This window comes from Peromyscus californicus, unplaced genomic scaffold (genome assembly GCF_007827085.1).
Source record: "Peromyscus californicus insignis strain IS unplaced genomic scaffold, ASM782708v3 Scaffold_8__1_contigs__length_139910024, whole genome shotgun sequence".
NCBI lineage: Eukaryota > Metazoa > Chordata > Mammalia > Rodentia > Cricetidae > Peromyscus > Peromyscus californicus.
In genome coordinates this window covers 124838004-124854067 of record NW_026294606.1, presented here as the reverse complement: position 1 = coordinate 124854067, position 16064 = coordinate 124838004, and the positions used below count along the sequence as shown (strand labels likewise).

The following is a 16064-nucleotide window of genomic DNA, read 5'->3' as shown; positions in this document are numbered from 1 at the left end:
TCTCTAAATTACTTCCTCCATGAACAAGTCTACATGACCCAGGTATCACTCTTCCAAGCAACAAGGACCTGAAATCCCTGTACCAGAATTCTCCAGTACTTCCTGAAGGAGCCCGGCTGACCTACAGTGTAGCCTACAGTCTTTTTTTTTTTTTTTTTTGAGACAGGGTTTCTCTGTGTAGCTTCGTGCCTTTCCTGGAACTTGTTTTGTAGACCAGGCTGGCCTCGAACTCACAGAGATCCGCCTGCCTCTGCCTCCCGAGGGCTAAGATTAAAGGTGTGCGCCACCACCGCCCGGCTAGCCTACAGTCTTACCTCTACTTTCCCTTCTACCTCCTTATCCTCAAACAAGGAGACTCTTCAGACACAACTCCTGGGCCCTACTCTGCTTGCTCAACTCTACTTAGATCCTTTTAACTGTGATGCCGTGTGTGGAGCTCACTACTCCACCAGGGACACATCACCTACAACATCGGCCCCAAGGTCCAGTGACACTGTAAGCTCACTGTTCCTGACTCCCTCTGGTCCCTACCTCAGTCCCACAGAAGTCAGTCCCTTCTGAAAGCAATCTCAAGTGCACTCGTTCTCTCTCTCTCTCTCTCTCTCTCTCTCTCTCTCTCTCTCTCTCTCTCTCTCTCTCTCACACACACACACACACACACACACACACACACACACACACACACACACACACACCAGGAAAAACCAACCGCCTGATGTTTCTCCGAGAAAGTGTTCTGGACCACCAGGTCTTCTGCTGCTCTCTCTTCTCCGAGAGAAGGAAGTGTGTTAATTTATTAATCTGTAGTAATTACTAATACTTTCTAAAGTAGAGGTTAGTAGAAGGGTTCAAAAGCTCCATCTGGATCACTGACATGTTTTCTTCAATATGTGTGACTGGACTTTAGTACAAAACAGATCTTGTAAACTGAAATTGCCATCCCTCCTGGGGGTGGCAATGCGAAGATTCAAAGAGGCTGGTTGATTTGAGCTTGGTTTCAGAGCTGATCCTGAAGATCCAGGCAAATCACCCTGGGCGATCTTTAGTCCCTTCAGTGGCCATTCACTGTCCACCTGTATCTGACAGAACGTCCTTTTAACTACAGGTAAAGCTTTTGGGATGTACTAACTTAGCAGGACATGAGCTTCCATCAACTTCTATCAACAACATCTGAGACCTACAGACTTCCCCACCTGCTGTACTAGCTGCCTCAAGTTCCCAGCATCACATCTGCAAACTTCCTTGACTCTTAACTTTTTTTTTTTTTTTTTGAGAGAGTGGCCAGATAGCTCTAGCTGGGTTAGAACTTGCCATGCAACCCAGGATGGTTATGAATTTGTGGTGATCCTCAGCTCTGCCTCAGGGTGCTGGGATTCAGGGTGTGTGCTAGCAGACCCAGATGATTTATGCCTGTCTTTTGTTCTGACCATGAAAGTTTACGTAACTATTTCCATGTTAAGACATGTTATTCAGCCTGGTGGTGGCACACCCCTTTAATCCCAGCACTTGGGAGGCAGAGGCAGGCAAATCACTGAGTTCAAGGCCAGCCTGGTCCAGGACGGCCAGGGCTACACAGAGAAACCCTGTCTTGAAAAGCAAACAGCAACAACAAAAAGACAAGTTATTCAGGGCGAACAGAATGTGTACTCATTCATATTAGGCTTAGAGCAACGATCTCCTTTTCTTTAACAGCTGTGTTTTGTGTGGATGATCTTACAAAGAGTATCAATGTGGCCAGATGTGGCCTGTTAATCCCAACCTGTGAGAAGCTGAGGCAGGAAAACTGAGGGCTCCAAGCTATTTTGGGCAACATAACCTTCTTAAGACCAAAAAAGAAAAAAAACATATTACACAAAATTTTTGTTGATACTTGTACATGGAATTAAAAATGTTTGCTCTCCCTTACCCCACCCAATGAGTAACTCCTCTCCAGGTTTTCTATCTTCTCATACTATCTTAGTTAGGGTTAATATTGCTGTGACGAAACACCACAACCAAAAGCAATGTGGGGAGAAAAGGGTTTAATTGGTTTACATATGTCGAATCACAGTCCACTGGGGAAGCCAGGGCAGGAACTCAAACCAGATGGGAATCTGGAGGCAGGAACTAATGGATATGTCATGGAGGAGTGCTGCTTACTGGCTTGCTCCCCATGGCTTACTCAGCCTGCTTTCTTTTTTTTTTTTTTTTTTTTTTTTTTTTTGGTTTTTCGAGACAGGGTTTCTCTGTGTAGCTTTGCGCCTTTTCCTGGAACTCACTTGGTAGCCCAGGCTGGCCTCGAACTCACAGAGATCCGCCTGGCTCTGCCTCCCGAGTGCTGGGATTAAAGGCGTGCGCCACCACCGCCCGGCCACAGCCTGCTTTCTTATAGAACTCAGAACCACCAGCCCAGGGATGATCCCATCCACAGTGGACTGTGCCCTACCCCATCAATAACTAATTAAGAAAATGCTCTACAAGCTTGCCTGCAACCTGATCTCATGGGGGGCATTTTCACAAATGAGGTTCCCTCCTCTCAGATGACTGTAGCTTGTGTCAAGTTGACATAAAACTAGCCAGGACACATCTTACCTCTTACACCCCCAGAGTAATGCCAAATTAGTATGGAAGTTGCTGGACATCACTCACAGTATCTGTACTTGTATCATCACAAACCAGCAGTGGACAGGTATAAATACTGTGGCATTTCATAGCTACATCATTGACATTCATGACTTCCCACACCCACCCTCCTTCGGCAGGCCTCAGATACCCTTTCTACCTCTGGAAATTTCCTCCGTGCTCTCTTCACTCAAGGAACTGACTAAAACTGCACCTTTCAAATACCTGTGATTGTGTCCACGTTCCCCTTCCTTCACCCTCTGGAGCCTCACTGATCAGAGTTGTTCCTTCTCATTAAGCAACACTTGGAACACATGACAACTATTACGTGAATCACGCTGTCCTTTTTCCATGTCCCTCTCCTATTAGGCTATAGGATCCTTGAGGGTAAGGGACAACCACACATTGACTCCCTCACAGGTGATCTTTTCCCCAAATGCTAAGCACTAGCTAGTTGTGGTACATGCCCACACTCCCAGCACTGAGGAGCAGAGGCAGGGGTATCTCCAGTTGGAAGCCAGCCAGAGCTATAAAGCAAGACTTTGTCCTTAAAAATAAGTATAAACAAACTTTAAAACTTGACTACCTGGCAGCCTCATCACCAACAGGTCAAGACTATGAACCATTCCTTCCAGCTACCAGGGTTTAAACTGCCTTAAATACCTACTTCCACTCAGGTCCCGAGTCCCTTGTCCCCACCCAAGTCCAGTTCAACCTTAAAACAGTATTCCTAGCCGGGCGGTGGTGGCGCACACCTTTAATCTCAGCCCTCGGGAGGCAGAGGCAGGCGGATCTCTGTGAGTTCGAGGCCAGCCTGGTCTACAAAGCAAGTTCCAGGAAAAAAAAACCAAAAAACAACAAAAACAAACAAACAAACAAACAAACAAACAAAAACTGTATTCCTTTCACTATTGGCTTTCCGCTTGCCTTCAAATTATCCACCCAGAAATTTCAGGCAAATTCCTTCCCTGCAAAAACTCTCCCTGACTCCCTCCTGAATATCTAAGGTCTTGCTTGAGCCGAACAGTCGTATTTCACAAAGGACCGTGACATACTCTGTCATGACATTCCACCTCCTATGTTTTCTGGCTTCCACATCTTTGTCAACAATGAAGTACCTGGTAATCTTCCCAGCTTTTCAGAGTCCACCTAAAGTGCTGCCTCCTCCACAGCAGAACTGGGCAGTCCATGCCTTTCTTGAGCTTCGAAGGCATTATCACTCAAACAGTGGCTCCCCCTTGCCTCCCTCTGACTGCTGGAGGCCTAACTAATTCACAGTCCATTCCCACAGTTGTAACAGAAAACCCAGCAGGTGGCCCCCCAGTCCCATTTTCTGGCACTCGGGACTGAAGCTCCAAAGCACTCTACACGGAGCTGTGCAGAACTCTTCTTGGGCTGAGGGCACAGCTTAATGAGGAGTGCTTAGCTAGGGCACACAAGGCCCTGGCTTTGATCCCCAGCACTATCAAAAATAAAAACTGGGCTTCTCTGTGTAGCTCAGGCTGGCCTCAAACCACCGCCCTCAGGCCTCAGCCTCCAGAGTTCTGGGGCTACAGTTCGTTTCACCACAGCCACCTGGCGGACATTTCTGTGTCCCCCTCAGTGCCTTTTCTCCTTATACCAAGTTAATGGTTCCCTTTCCCCCCAAAAAAGTTAAAAAGTAAAACAAACTGCCCTTGAATGTGGCAGTCAACTCTTACCATGAATCTCAAGAGAGAGGAAAAAGGATTTCTTGTAAATGGGAAGGTTACATTATGAGTAATACATGTTGAAAAGATTAACAGGGCAGGTGACATTACAATGGACATTACCATTACCAAAATACCATATGCCACTACACCTTTCCCATTGGCTGTGCCAAACCGTGTGGCACTAGCAGACACATTAGAAAATGGGTTGGAAGGTTTGGCAGGACAGGCAAGGTAGAGGGGAAGCACTTTCTACCTCTGGGGTGTCCTGAGAAAGAGCAGAAACAGGATCAGTCCAACACACAGCAAGAACAGAAGAGACTAGGCTGCTGTGGAAGTCTAAGAGAGAGCCGCTACCACATACAGAAGGAAACAAGATGGCGCAGGATTAGTAAGTACCCCGTGGTGGCACATGCCTGTAATCTCAGTGCTTGGAGGCGAGGCTAGAAGAACTCCTAATTCAAGACCAGTCAGTCACCACAGCCAGCGTCTTACAGTGTCAGTTCCAACCAACAGGAAGCCCTACCAGGTTCCAGCACGCAAGGAGGACTTTCTGATGGACAAGAGTCTAGTATAAAGTGAACTAGGAGGCAGGGAACAATGCAACAAAAGCAAGGATGCCAGAAGGGACACCACTGGGACAAAAGTCCTAACGGAAGCCAAGCCAGGGAAGAAGAGGAATGCGTGCATGGCGGAACATTTAGAACTGGTGGGCCTCAGGCATGGCTTTAGGCTGAATAGTCAGAGTGGCTGCTGAAGAGAAGGAAGGGGAACAGGAGGAGTTAGACTATCTGTTGTTCGTAATCAATAACCCGTTTAAGGAATTAAGCACTGGAAAGCCAACTTGATTTCAGCCCACACTGTGAAGAACCATACAACTAAGTGCCTTGAAGACGACCCATGCTAAACATACACACATCCTTTTTTTTTTAATTAAATCTAACTACATCAGGAGCTACAGTCACTCAAGGGTAATGCGAAATTTGTGATGAAGGATGTAAAAAAAGGGTCTCCCCAGAGCTAAGTTGTTTGACAAGCATCACCCATTCGGATTCTAGAAACAAATACCTTACCCATGAATTTTGGCGCCTACAGATGGGAAACTCTGGAGAAACGTGGATACCTGAAGGTGTTCAGGAAGTAAAGCTCAAAATACCAGGCTTTGAGAAGCTGGTGACTTCAAACCGGGAGGGGCAGCGAGGGGCTTTCTCCTAAATTCCCAGATCTGACCCTCCAAATACCGTAGGAGAGGAAGTACCACCTTATCCCTCAACTTCCTACCCTTCCCCTGTAACTTAGGATGCTATACACTATACAATACAACTTAGGCCATCTGGGCCTTTCCCACGCATGTCTTGTAGGATTCTTAGATAGAAACATAACTAAAATGCCCGTTCTCCAGGCAACCTGTCGACTACCTGGCTATTTCACTGGCTCAATGAGATTTTTGTAGGCTTAGAAGGCTTTACGGTCAAATTTTGCTACTGTTTCTGACGAGGAGGAGGGGCTGATGGCGGTGTTGAGTAGGTAGGTCTAAAATACTGATTAGACACAAGGTGAGTCACCACTTAGTTTCAGTTTCTCCAGCTGTTCGTTTAATAGAAGGAAAGATTCCTATCACAGCGTCCTCGCTGGATTTTTAAAGGCTGCGTTTACTCGGCGGAAGGTCAGAGGTGCCACACGCATCATACAATCGTAGAGCAGCAACAATACAGAAGCAATGTTAATTTTTAACGCAGCAACTACACATCCTCCCTTTGAAGTGTCTGGCCATTACTTATCATGATGCTTTCCCCTCCTGAGTTCCAAGAGGGCCTGAGCTCTCCAAAGGGTCTGGGAACCTTGCAGTGGCGGCGGCCTGGCGGCTGAAAACCAACCAGGAGCGTCGAGCCGCGCGCACATCCAAGGGGCTGGAGGACCCACTGTGCGACCGCGTCGCGCGCGTGCTCCGGGCCTGACCGCTCTGCCTTCGGCGCCCCTCGCCTACTTTCATCTTCGCGAGGGACTAGTGGGGGCAGACGCTTTCGCAGCGCCCTTTACAAACGGGGACCCCCGAAGCTCCCGGAAAGAAACGGCTAAGCCCCGCGGCCCGGCGGGCCAGGCCGGACTCACCTTGGCGCTGTGCACCGCCTCCTGCGCGCCGCGGAGCTGCAGCCAGATGCGCGCGGGCAGCGGCTCCTCCGCCCCGAGGGCGCCGAGCACCGCCAGGCTCACGCCGAACAGAGCCTCGATGCGGCCGCGGCTCCGCTCCAGCAGCGCCGCCTTCTCGGCGGGCGCCGTGAACTCGTCCAGCACCACCCGGGCCGCCATGGCGGGCGCGGCCTCCCGTGGCGCCGGGGGCCAGCGGCGGCGACGCCCCCTCAGCGTGCCGCCGCCGCACCGAGCCGCTCCGGAGGCGTGGGCCGTGCCGGCCGCCTCGCCCGTCCGCAGGCCCCGCTACACCATCACGACACGGCCGCCGCAGCTTAGCAACTGCGGGCAGTCCCTCCCCGCCGCCCCGCCGCCCTGCCGCCGCCACAGCCGCCACGCATGCGCTCAGCCTGCCGCCGTCATTGAAGCTCGCCGCCCCGTCGCGAAGTGTGGGTTGGTAGGCTGAGGGCGACGGAAGTCGACGCCACATGCGGTCACCATGTTGGTTAAGGGCAAGCGTCGGCAGGCGGGGGTCTTCGGTGGCCATATTTGACAAGGGCCTGGTACTTTGGGTCATCTAGTAGATGGAAGTTTCTGGTTTTACATTGGTAGACAGATGATTCTTCTTTTCCTCTCTTCTTTTCCTTCTCTTTACTTCTTTCCCTTATTTACTTCTTTCAGAAAAAAAAAATGATAGCAGGAAAAGAAAATGGGACGACCAGCGGATAATTGAAAAGCTAAATAAACTGGCTGGCATAGTGTCAGTTCCCTGTAAACCCAGTGAGATCAGGAATGAGGTAGGCAGATAGTTTTCTGCTGAAGGCAAGCCTGAGGTACATAGTTCGAGACCAGCTTGGGCTACCAAGTGAAACCTTGTCTCAAAAACCAAACGGGAGATGGCTGAGTGATTAACAGTGCTTGTTGGGTACTCATAAAGACTGGGAGTTTGGATAGCAATATCCACACATCAAGCTTCCAAGGCATGGAAGCAGTCTTGTACCCTCAGCTCCGAGGGAGACAGGAGGGCTTGCTGGTTTCCAGTTTAACTGAGAAAGAGCAAAAGGGGAGCCACTGGTTCAGGTAGAGACTTTAAAGGAGTAGATGAGAAGCGGTAGAGGAGATGACCTGAGCCCTTTCTGGCTTCTGCCTGGTGAGACATGCTTACCACCACACACTTGTGCCCATATACTCACACATACCTAAAATAACTCTAAAATAGATCTGCAGGCAGAATTTTCCATCTAAACACACCAACACCCCCCCCAGCTTTTTTTTTTTTTATTAAACCAGTCTGAAGGCACCTTGGCAAAGACACATCTTCAACAGTATACAGAAAGATTATTCCGTAACATTCCCCCCTTTTTGTCTAATTAAAAAAGAAAGTTTTAACTTTAACATAGTAAAACTATATATAACAAAAACAGTTATCAAGTAAGAATTACAGTTACAATATCTAGTCCATTTGTACTTGGCAAAATTAGAGAAAATACTCTATTATCTACCTTATCTTTGTGAGTCTAAAGTTTTATATATAATTTACTTTATATCATAACTAAAGAAAACTATAAGTTTATTTAGTCTTTAACTCCATCAAATACACCAGAAGGGCGAAATGTTACCTAATGACAGTCACCCTAAGTTCTTTTGCAAGGTTGGGGCATCCAGCTCTGGCCTACAGGTCTAGAATATCTGCCAGACATTATTGAGAAGCAGGAAACTTTGAAGTACTGTCTACCTTGTCTTGATAGTTTGGCAGTCTATTTCTTTTGTGTCTTGCTAGTCCAGTTTGGACAATAACTGTCAGCAATTGAGGCAAGGGCAGTTTTTTTGCCCAAATGGCTAGCTTTTGCCATAAAGAAAGCAAACTCCATATGGAGTTTCTTCAGTGCCCATCTGTGGTGATATATTGTGTTACCCCTCTCCCTAAAAATTGCCTGAATATCAAAGAACAGAACAAGCCACTAGATTAAACAAAGAGGCCAGGCAGTGGTGGCATACACCTTTACTCTTAGCACTGTGAGGCAGAGATCCGTCTGGATCTCTGTGAATTCAAAGCCACCCTGGATTACATGAGATTGACTCAGTTTAGGAGAGAAAACAAAGCCAGGAAGTGGTGGCACACACTCTTAATCCCAATACTTTGGATTCACAGGAGTTTAATCCCAGCACTTGAGATCTCATACCTTTGCTTGGGAAGCACACATGCCTTTAATCCCAGCACTAAGAAGGAAGTGATGACTGGGCAGAGAAAGGTATATAAGGCGTGAGGAGACAGGAACTGAGGCCTTTTCAGGCTGAGGAGTCCTAGAGGTAAGGCATGGCAGTGGCTTGTTCCTTTGTCTCTCTGATCTTTCAGCATTTACCTCAATATCTGGCTCTGGGTTTTTTTTTTTTTTTTTTTTATTAAAAAGACCATTTAGCCGGGCGGTGGTGGCACACGCCTTTAATCCCAGCACTCGGGAGGCAGAGCCAGGCGGATCTCTGTGAGTTCGAGGCCAGCCTGGGCTACCAAGTGAGTTCCAGGAGAGGCGCAAAGCTACACAGAGAGACCCTGTCTCGAAAAACCAAAAAAAAAAAAAGACCATTTAAAATTTGAGTTACATTTTATTTAGACTTAAAGGGGGAAGTGTTGTATATTTTGTTTGTATTCTGACAAATAAAGCTTGTCTGGATATCAGAGTGTGGAGCTAGCTGCTGGTTAATCATAGAAGCCAGACATGGTGGCTCATGCCTTTGATCCCAGCACAATCAGGAGGTGGAGTCAGGAATATAAAGCGGGTGGAGACAGGATCTCGGTGCCCCTTTCAGTCTGAGGATCCAGAGAGGTAAGAAGTCATTGGTGGCTGCTCCCCTGCTTCTCTGATTTTTCAGGTTATTATCCCAATATTTGAGTCCTGGTTTTTATTGATAAGACTAATTAGGATCATGCTTCAATCTGTAAAGTCAAAGGTGTCACTCACTTGACTCCAACACCTTTTCCCAGACCATAAGTTTTCTTGAATCTGTGAAAACAAACTGTGAAAAGTAAAGTGTTAGTTTTCTTCCTGAGCTAAGTATGTTAATATAGTAAGTAGTACTAATGGGAATATTACTTGTATTATAACTCTTCACTGGTGCAATGTGGTAAACAGTAGTCCTATTGTGTCAGTATAATACCAACACAAAATGCCTATTAAATACTAGCTGCTGCGTAAGGATCTCATTCATTATCAAAATTAGCCAGAAAATTCACTCTACTAAGAACAGCCTTGTACCTCCACCCATGTAATGGGGGAGGGGTAATCAATCCTGCCTGAGATTTCCAAGCTGCAGGTTACACCCTCATGGTGCTCCAGTCAGTTCCCTAAAGTTTCAGCTTTGCAGGCATACTCCCTGATCCCTCTTCCCCAAAGACTTTGATTTCCCAATGCATCATGGGAATAATGTAGTATTAACAATCAGCATGATTTATGTCTGACTACAAGAGTATCTGCTCGTCTTGTCTTTGAGCCTCCAGCTTTCATTTCTTTTATCTTCTGGTTTTTTTGAGACAGGGTCTCTGTACACAGCTCTGCCTGCGCTGGAACTCCCTATGGAGACCAGGCTGGTTTGAGTGCTGAGATTAAAGGCATGCACCACCAAGCCTGCCTAAAGAAAACCGCTCTTGGTGTGGGCAGAAGGGATACAAAGTAACTATTACTGCTGAATTAGGAAACTTTTGTTGTTGTTTGGTTTTTGAGACAGTTTCTCTGTGTAACAGTTCTGGCTGTCCAGGAATCAGGAAACTTTTGTTGTTGTTGTTTGGTTTTTGAGACAGTTTCTCTGTGTAACAGTTCTGGCTGTCCGGGAATCAGGAAACTTTTAAAGCTGCAGTTTTCATGGCAACCCTGGGTAGTAGGTTTATTTAAGCCACACTCAAGTGTGGGCCTGTACCATCTGTGTGCCTCCTCCCGGAAGCAGAAAGAAAAGGATCGAAACATATTTGAGATAGAAATGGCAAGGGGGGGTGTTGGTGAGAGGGATTACCCCAGATAAAATCTACCAGGGGTCCAGGCAGCTGGGATTTTCCATGTTTCAGAAACTCAGGCAGGTGTTCTCCTGGAGCCTTACCCAAAGATGACTCAGTTCTGAGATGAGAAACACCGGACTCCCAGGCCAGCAGCTTCCTCTTCCCTCTGGGCTTTCCCCCTGGTATCCACATAACCTGCAGTCTTGCTCGTCAGGTCAATTATCTGGGACTGGCTGCAGCAGAGCAGGTGGTAAGTGTGACTTGGCTATTATATGGCACCCAGAGCCCAGTGTTATCAACACAAACTGTTACTTCCTTGGTTGTACTCAGTGGAGTTGCTATTGTTCATCAACTGGGCAGGGCTTTCCCTCAACACTGTTCCTGTGCATTTCCAGTAACTTCCCTGCCAATGATTCTGTAATTGCTTAGTTGTAAGGGGTGGCGAGAGAGACTGTCTTCAACAGCACAGAACAGCACCCTTCTTTCCGGACTCTGTAACAACAATGGTAGTGCAGCTGAGCATGATGTTACACACCTGAAATCCCAGTTTTTGTGAGGCTTGAGGATCAAAGTTCTAGGCGAGGTTACACAAAACTAAACTGTATTCAGAGTTACTGAGCTGGTCCATCACCGAATCCATACAGCTTGTGGGTGTTTTTCTTCTAATTAGAGTTCTCTGCAGTTTGTCTTTGTCCAGCATTCCCCTTTGAGGGCCCTTCTTGCCTTTCTGAGTGTAAAGAACAAGAGGGGGAGGGAGAAAGAGAGAGAGGAGAGATCACAGTAAAGCAACTCCCTTGCTTCTTGCTTCATGCAGCTTCTAAACCACAACTTCCTCAGTTGGCTAGCCTTGCCTGACTGACAGGCCTTGCCAGGCCAGGACTGATGGTAGGAATGAGGTCTTTCTGGAGTCTGCATTCCAGACTGAAGGGTTCACAACATGCCCCCATGGTCGGGCGTGTTTGCATATGCCCAGCGGACACTTCCGCCTAGCCAGTTCCAGGTCAGGATAGCCAGTTCCAGGTCAGGGCATCTCGCGTGACCAGGATGCCCGGCGGACCTGGACACTTACGCCTAGCCAGTTCCAGGTCAGGATAGCCATTTCCAGGTCAGGGTGTCTCGCGTGACCAGGATCCCTGGCGGACCTGGACACTTACGCCTAGCCAATTCCAGGTCAAGATAGCCATTTCCGGGTCAAGGCGTCTCGCATGACCAGGATCCATGATGTTGCATGGCTATGTAGATGCACAGCATAGCCATGTGATCTATGCGCATGTGTGGAGTAGTGACGTCGACCTGTGCACGCCCAGCCTTTAAAAGCCGGAGCCATGTTCCCGGTTCCTTTTCTCCACACACGTGTTTCCTACAGGCCTGAGCACTCTCTGTCCCTTTTATCTTTAATAAAACTCTTATTAGCAGATTTTGTCGTGTTTTGTGACATTCCTTGCAGGGTAAGAGCACAGCGCCGCCAATTAACTAACATTTGGTGCCAAAACTGAGTGGGCACTTCCGGGTGCCCTGCGCCTGTAAACCTGTAAACCGGGGACTGCTTTACACAAACCGGAGACTCTGCTCCGTATGTGACAGACTGCTGTCCATTCGCCTGACTGCATCCAAACTCCATCCAACACCGCTTTCTCCAATTGGTGAGTCCCCCCCACTTTTCGGCCAGCGTAAACGGTTTCCTGAATCTGTGAGAACGACAGTTGATCATCCGGCGCCTCACAAGTATTCTTGAGATCAGAACCCCCGGCCACGGTCTTTATTGGCTACGGTCGGCCCCTATCGCAGGCCTAAAATTTCTAGCCATCTCCCACGTCTGCAGCCTGAGATATTTCTCGAGTTGGGACCACCACCGTTGGGTGCGTCCTGGGGGCCACGTGAGGGCTGACACGTTCATCCGTCTTGACAAAGCGGCAAACACTGTCCGGATTCCCGGGGAATCCTTTCCTCACGTGGTTGGGCCCCCGCTTCTGTGGCTGACGAGCCAAGGAGCGGCTTGTGCCCGGTATCCATCCTTGGCCTTGGGGATGCCTGGGGCCTTGGCTCCAGATTACGTTTGTTTTTGTTTTTGTTTTTTTAATTTTTCTGCCTCTCCGCTGCAGACATGGGAAACAAGGCTTCCAACCCTGTTAGTCCTTCCTCTCCGTTAGGCTGTCTTGTTGAAGTTTTAAAACCTCTCAGCTTAATGCCTTACATAAAGATTCCTAAGCTAACTCGTCTATGTACTAAGAAATGACCAAGGTATGCTTTAGAAAACAACAAAAAATGGCTGCCGAGCAGCTCCTTAGATCCCGATATTTTACGGGAATTATCTAATTACTGTCAGCATGCAGGCAAATGGAAAGAGTTACCCTATGTGATAGCGTCTTTCTTTCTCAGTGCTAAACTGTCTCTTCTCAATTGCTTCTCTCCTACTCATATGCTCCTAGCTATACGTAAACCGGAGGATTCTCTGACTCCGGAATCTCTGACTCTAGATCTTGCTAACGAACCTCTGATTAAAGTTCATGTTCCATTCTCTCTAGCAGAACTCTCTCAGATAAAAAGTAAGCTGGGTTCTTATACTTCTAATTCTGCTTCCTTTATTAAACAGTTTCAATATATAACTCAATCTTACAGTCTCACCTTTCATGATATATTCATGATACTTTCTAATAATTTACTTCCTGAGGAGCGCAGGCGGGTATGGGTACGGGCTAGGACCCATGCAAATGAAATTCATCAGACTAACCTTTCACACCCTCCAGGAGCTGAGGCGGTTCCTGACCGAGAACCACACTGGGACTATAACACCCAGGGTGGCTGTCTAGCCAGGGATAGGTTTATTACCTATCTCCTGACAGGTCTCCGTAAGGCTGTCCTAAAACCAGTAAACTATGAAAAAATAAAAATGGTAATTCAGGATAAGGACAAAAATCTGTCTCACTTCTTAGAGTGGTTCACCAAAGCTTTACTTCAGTTCACTAGCTTAGACCCGGAGAGCCCTGAGGGCAGGCAGCTGCTAATGACCCACTTTGTCTCACAGAACTTCCCTGACATTAGAGATAAACTTAAAGGAGAACGGCCCTCTGACTCCATAGGCAGATATGCTGGCGATAGCATTTAAGGTGTACCATGGTAGAGATGAAAAAGCCCATAAAAGGAGCTGCCAGATGCTGGCAAGGAGCGTCTGACCGGCTCCCCGAAAGCCGTCTGGTCCCTATTTCAAGTGTGGGAAAGAAGGCCCAGGCTTGCACCACCAGCTCATGAAGGGCACCAACAAAGCCTTGTCCAAAATGTTGCCAAAAGGGTCACTGGTCAGCTGACTGTCCTAATGTCCCAAGTGACATAGGAATGCCAGACGAAGACCACCCTCTGGCTGACTTTCTAGGCTTGGCTTACAGCGAGGACTGACGCTGCCCGGTTTCTGCCCCGGCCACTCCCATCTCACACAGGGAACCAACGGTAATAATAAAAGTGAATGGGCACCCCATCTCGTTCCTTTTGGACACTGGAGCTACCTACTCTTTCCTGAGAGAGTTTTGGGGGCCCACCTCTCCTGCTTGTCTCCCTATTGTCGGGGTTGGGGGACAGCCTTATCTACCTCATCAGACACCACCACTCAATTGTATTTTTAGAGGCTTCCCTCTCACACACACATTCTTAGTGGTGCCAAGCTGTCCTGTATCTTTAATGGGGAGGGACCTTCTAGCTAAGGTAGGAGCATCCATTTCTTTCGCTCCACACATTCGCTCCATCCCAGACGCACCAGCAGCTCCTTTACTCCTCCTCCTAGCCACTCACTCTTCTGACTCTAACAATTCTTTTCCCCTACCAGCTTCTCAGGTAGACCCAAAAGTCTGGGATACCCAGAACCCTTCTATTGCTAGACACCATCAGCCTGTTATTATCCAGCTACAAGATCCTGCCAGGTATATCACCCAAGCTCAGTATCCTCTCTTACTCCAGAGCCTAAGAGGACTTAAGCCTATCATTTCTGACCTTCTCAGGAAAAAGCTGCTCCGCCTAACTGCTTCACCTTTTAACACTCCCATTATTGCAGTTAAAAAGTCTAATGGAACCTACCGCCTGGTTCAAGACCTCCGGCTCATTAACTCTGCAGTGGTCCCTCTCCATCCTGTAGTGCCTAACCCTTATACTCTCCTACCCACTATCCCTTTGGGAACCTCTCACTTCTCAGTTCTAGATCTCAAAGATGCCTTCTTTTCTATTCCTCTCAGTCCTCAGTCTCAAAATATCTTTGCTTTCACCTGGACTGACCCTGACACTCACCTGTCTATGCAGCTGACCTGGACTGTTCTGCCACAGGGATTCAGGGACAGTCTACATCTATTTGGTCAGGCTCTGGCCTCTGACCTGCTTTCTCTGTCTCTCCCTGGCTCTAAACTAATACAGTATGTAGATGATATTTTACTCTGTAGCCCATCCTTACAGGTTAGCCAAACTAACATCTCTGCTCTCCTAAATTTCTTATCCAGCCAGGGTTACAGGGTATCTCCTTCTAAAGTTCAGCTGTCAACTCCCCAGGTCACCTATTTAGGCCTATCCATTACTCCAACTCACAAGGCTATTACTGTAGACAGGAAGCATCTAATCCAGTCCCTCACAGTCCCTTCTACTAAACAGGAGATTTTTGTCTTTCCTAGGAATAGCTGGCTTTCTACGGTCTTGGGTTCCATCTTTTTCTCTCCTTGCTCGCCCCTTATACGAGGCAGCTCAGGACTCACCGCACGAGCCCCCCCTTCATCCTGTCACTAAACCTTTCCAAAAGCTCCAGCAGGCTCTTCTCCAGGCCCCAGCGCTCCATCTCCCAGACCTAACCCGTCCCTTCTCCCTCTACGTAGCAGAGAAAGAGGGATTTGCCCTGGGAACTCTAGGGCATCAGCTGGGACCCTCCTTTGCACCTGTAGCCTATCTGTCAAAGAAGCTAGACCTTACCAGTCAGGGCTGGGCACCTTGCATTCGTGCCTTAGCAGCTGCAGAGCTCCTTATTCGGGAATCAAAGAAGCTAAGTTTTGGGTCATCCATTACTGTTTTCTCTCACCATAATCTGTCCCATCTTTTAACTTATAAAGGCTTACAAACTTTACCTCCTTCCCGAGTTCTTTCTCTCCAGGTGGCATTTCTGGAGGATGCCACGCTTACTTTCTGGACTTGTCTACCTCTTAATATTTCAAGCCTCCTTCCTCAACCTAACACTGACTATTCTTCTCATTCCTGCACTGAAACTTTAGAAGAACTGCTACCTCACCCTTCACACATACAGGAGGGCACATTACCTCAGGCTACTTATGCCAGGTACACAGATGGCAGCTCCTTCTTATATGAAGGGACCCGTAAAGTGGGTTATGCCATAGTGTCAGATACTGAGATAATAGAGGCGCAGGCATTACCCACACACACCACCAACCAACAGGCTGAGCTGATGGCTCTCACCCGTGCCTTCCAATTGGCACAGGAACAATCTCTATATGTTTACACAGACTCCAAATATGCTTTTCATATCCTCCTGTCCCATGCTGCTATTTGGTGGGAGCGTGGCCTTCTCACAGCAAAAGGGGGATCCATATCTAACTCAGGCCAAATAATGGCCATGCTGGAGGCTTCCCACCTCCCCAGGGCTATAGGAATTGTCCACTGCTGGTCTCATCAGGCCG

The 16064-nt window shown here is 47.9% G+C and overlaps 1 protein-coding gene across 1 annotated transcript in view; it reads right to left on the bottom strand.

Moving 5' to 3' along the window:
• N4bp1 (NEDD4 binding protein 1) overlaps positions 1-6702 on the bottom strand; it is a 49472-nt gene extending 42770 nt beyond the window's left edge. Inside the window, exon 1 of the mRNA XM_052727400.1 lies at positions 6402-6702. Within this exon, the coding sequence (XP_052583360.1) occupies positions 6402-6599 (198 nt within the window). The 5' untranslated portion in view covers positions 6600-6702. The remainder of the gene's footprint in view (positions 1-6401) is intronic.
• Positions 6703-16064: the final 9362 nt, after the last annotated feature.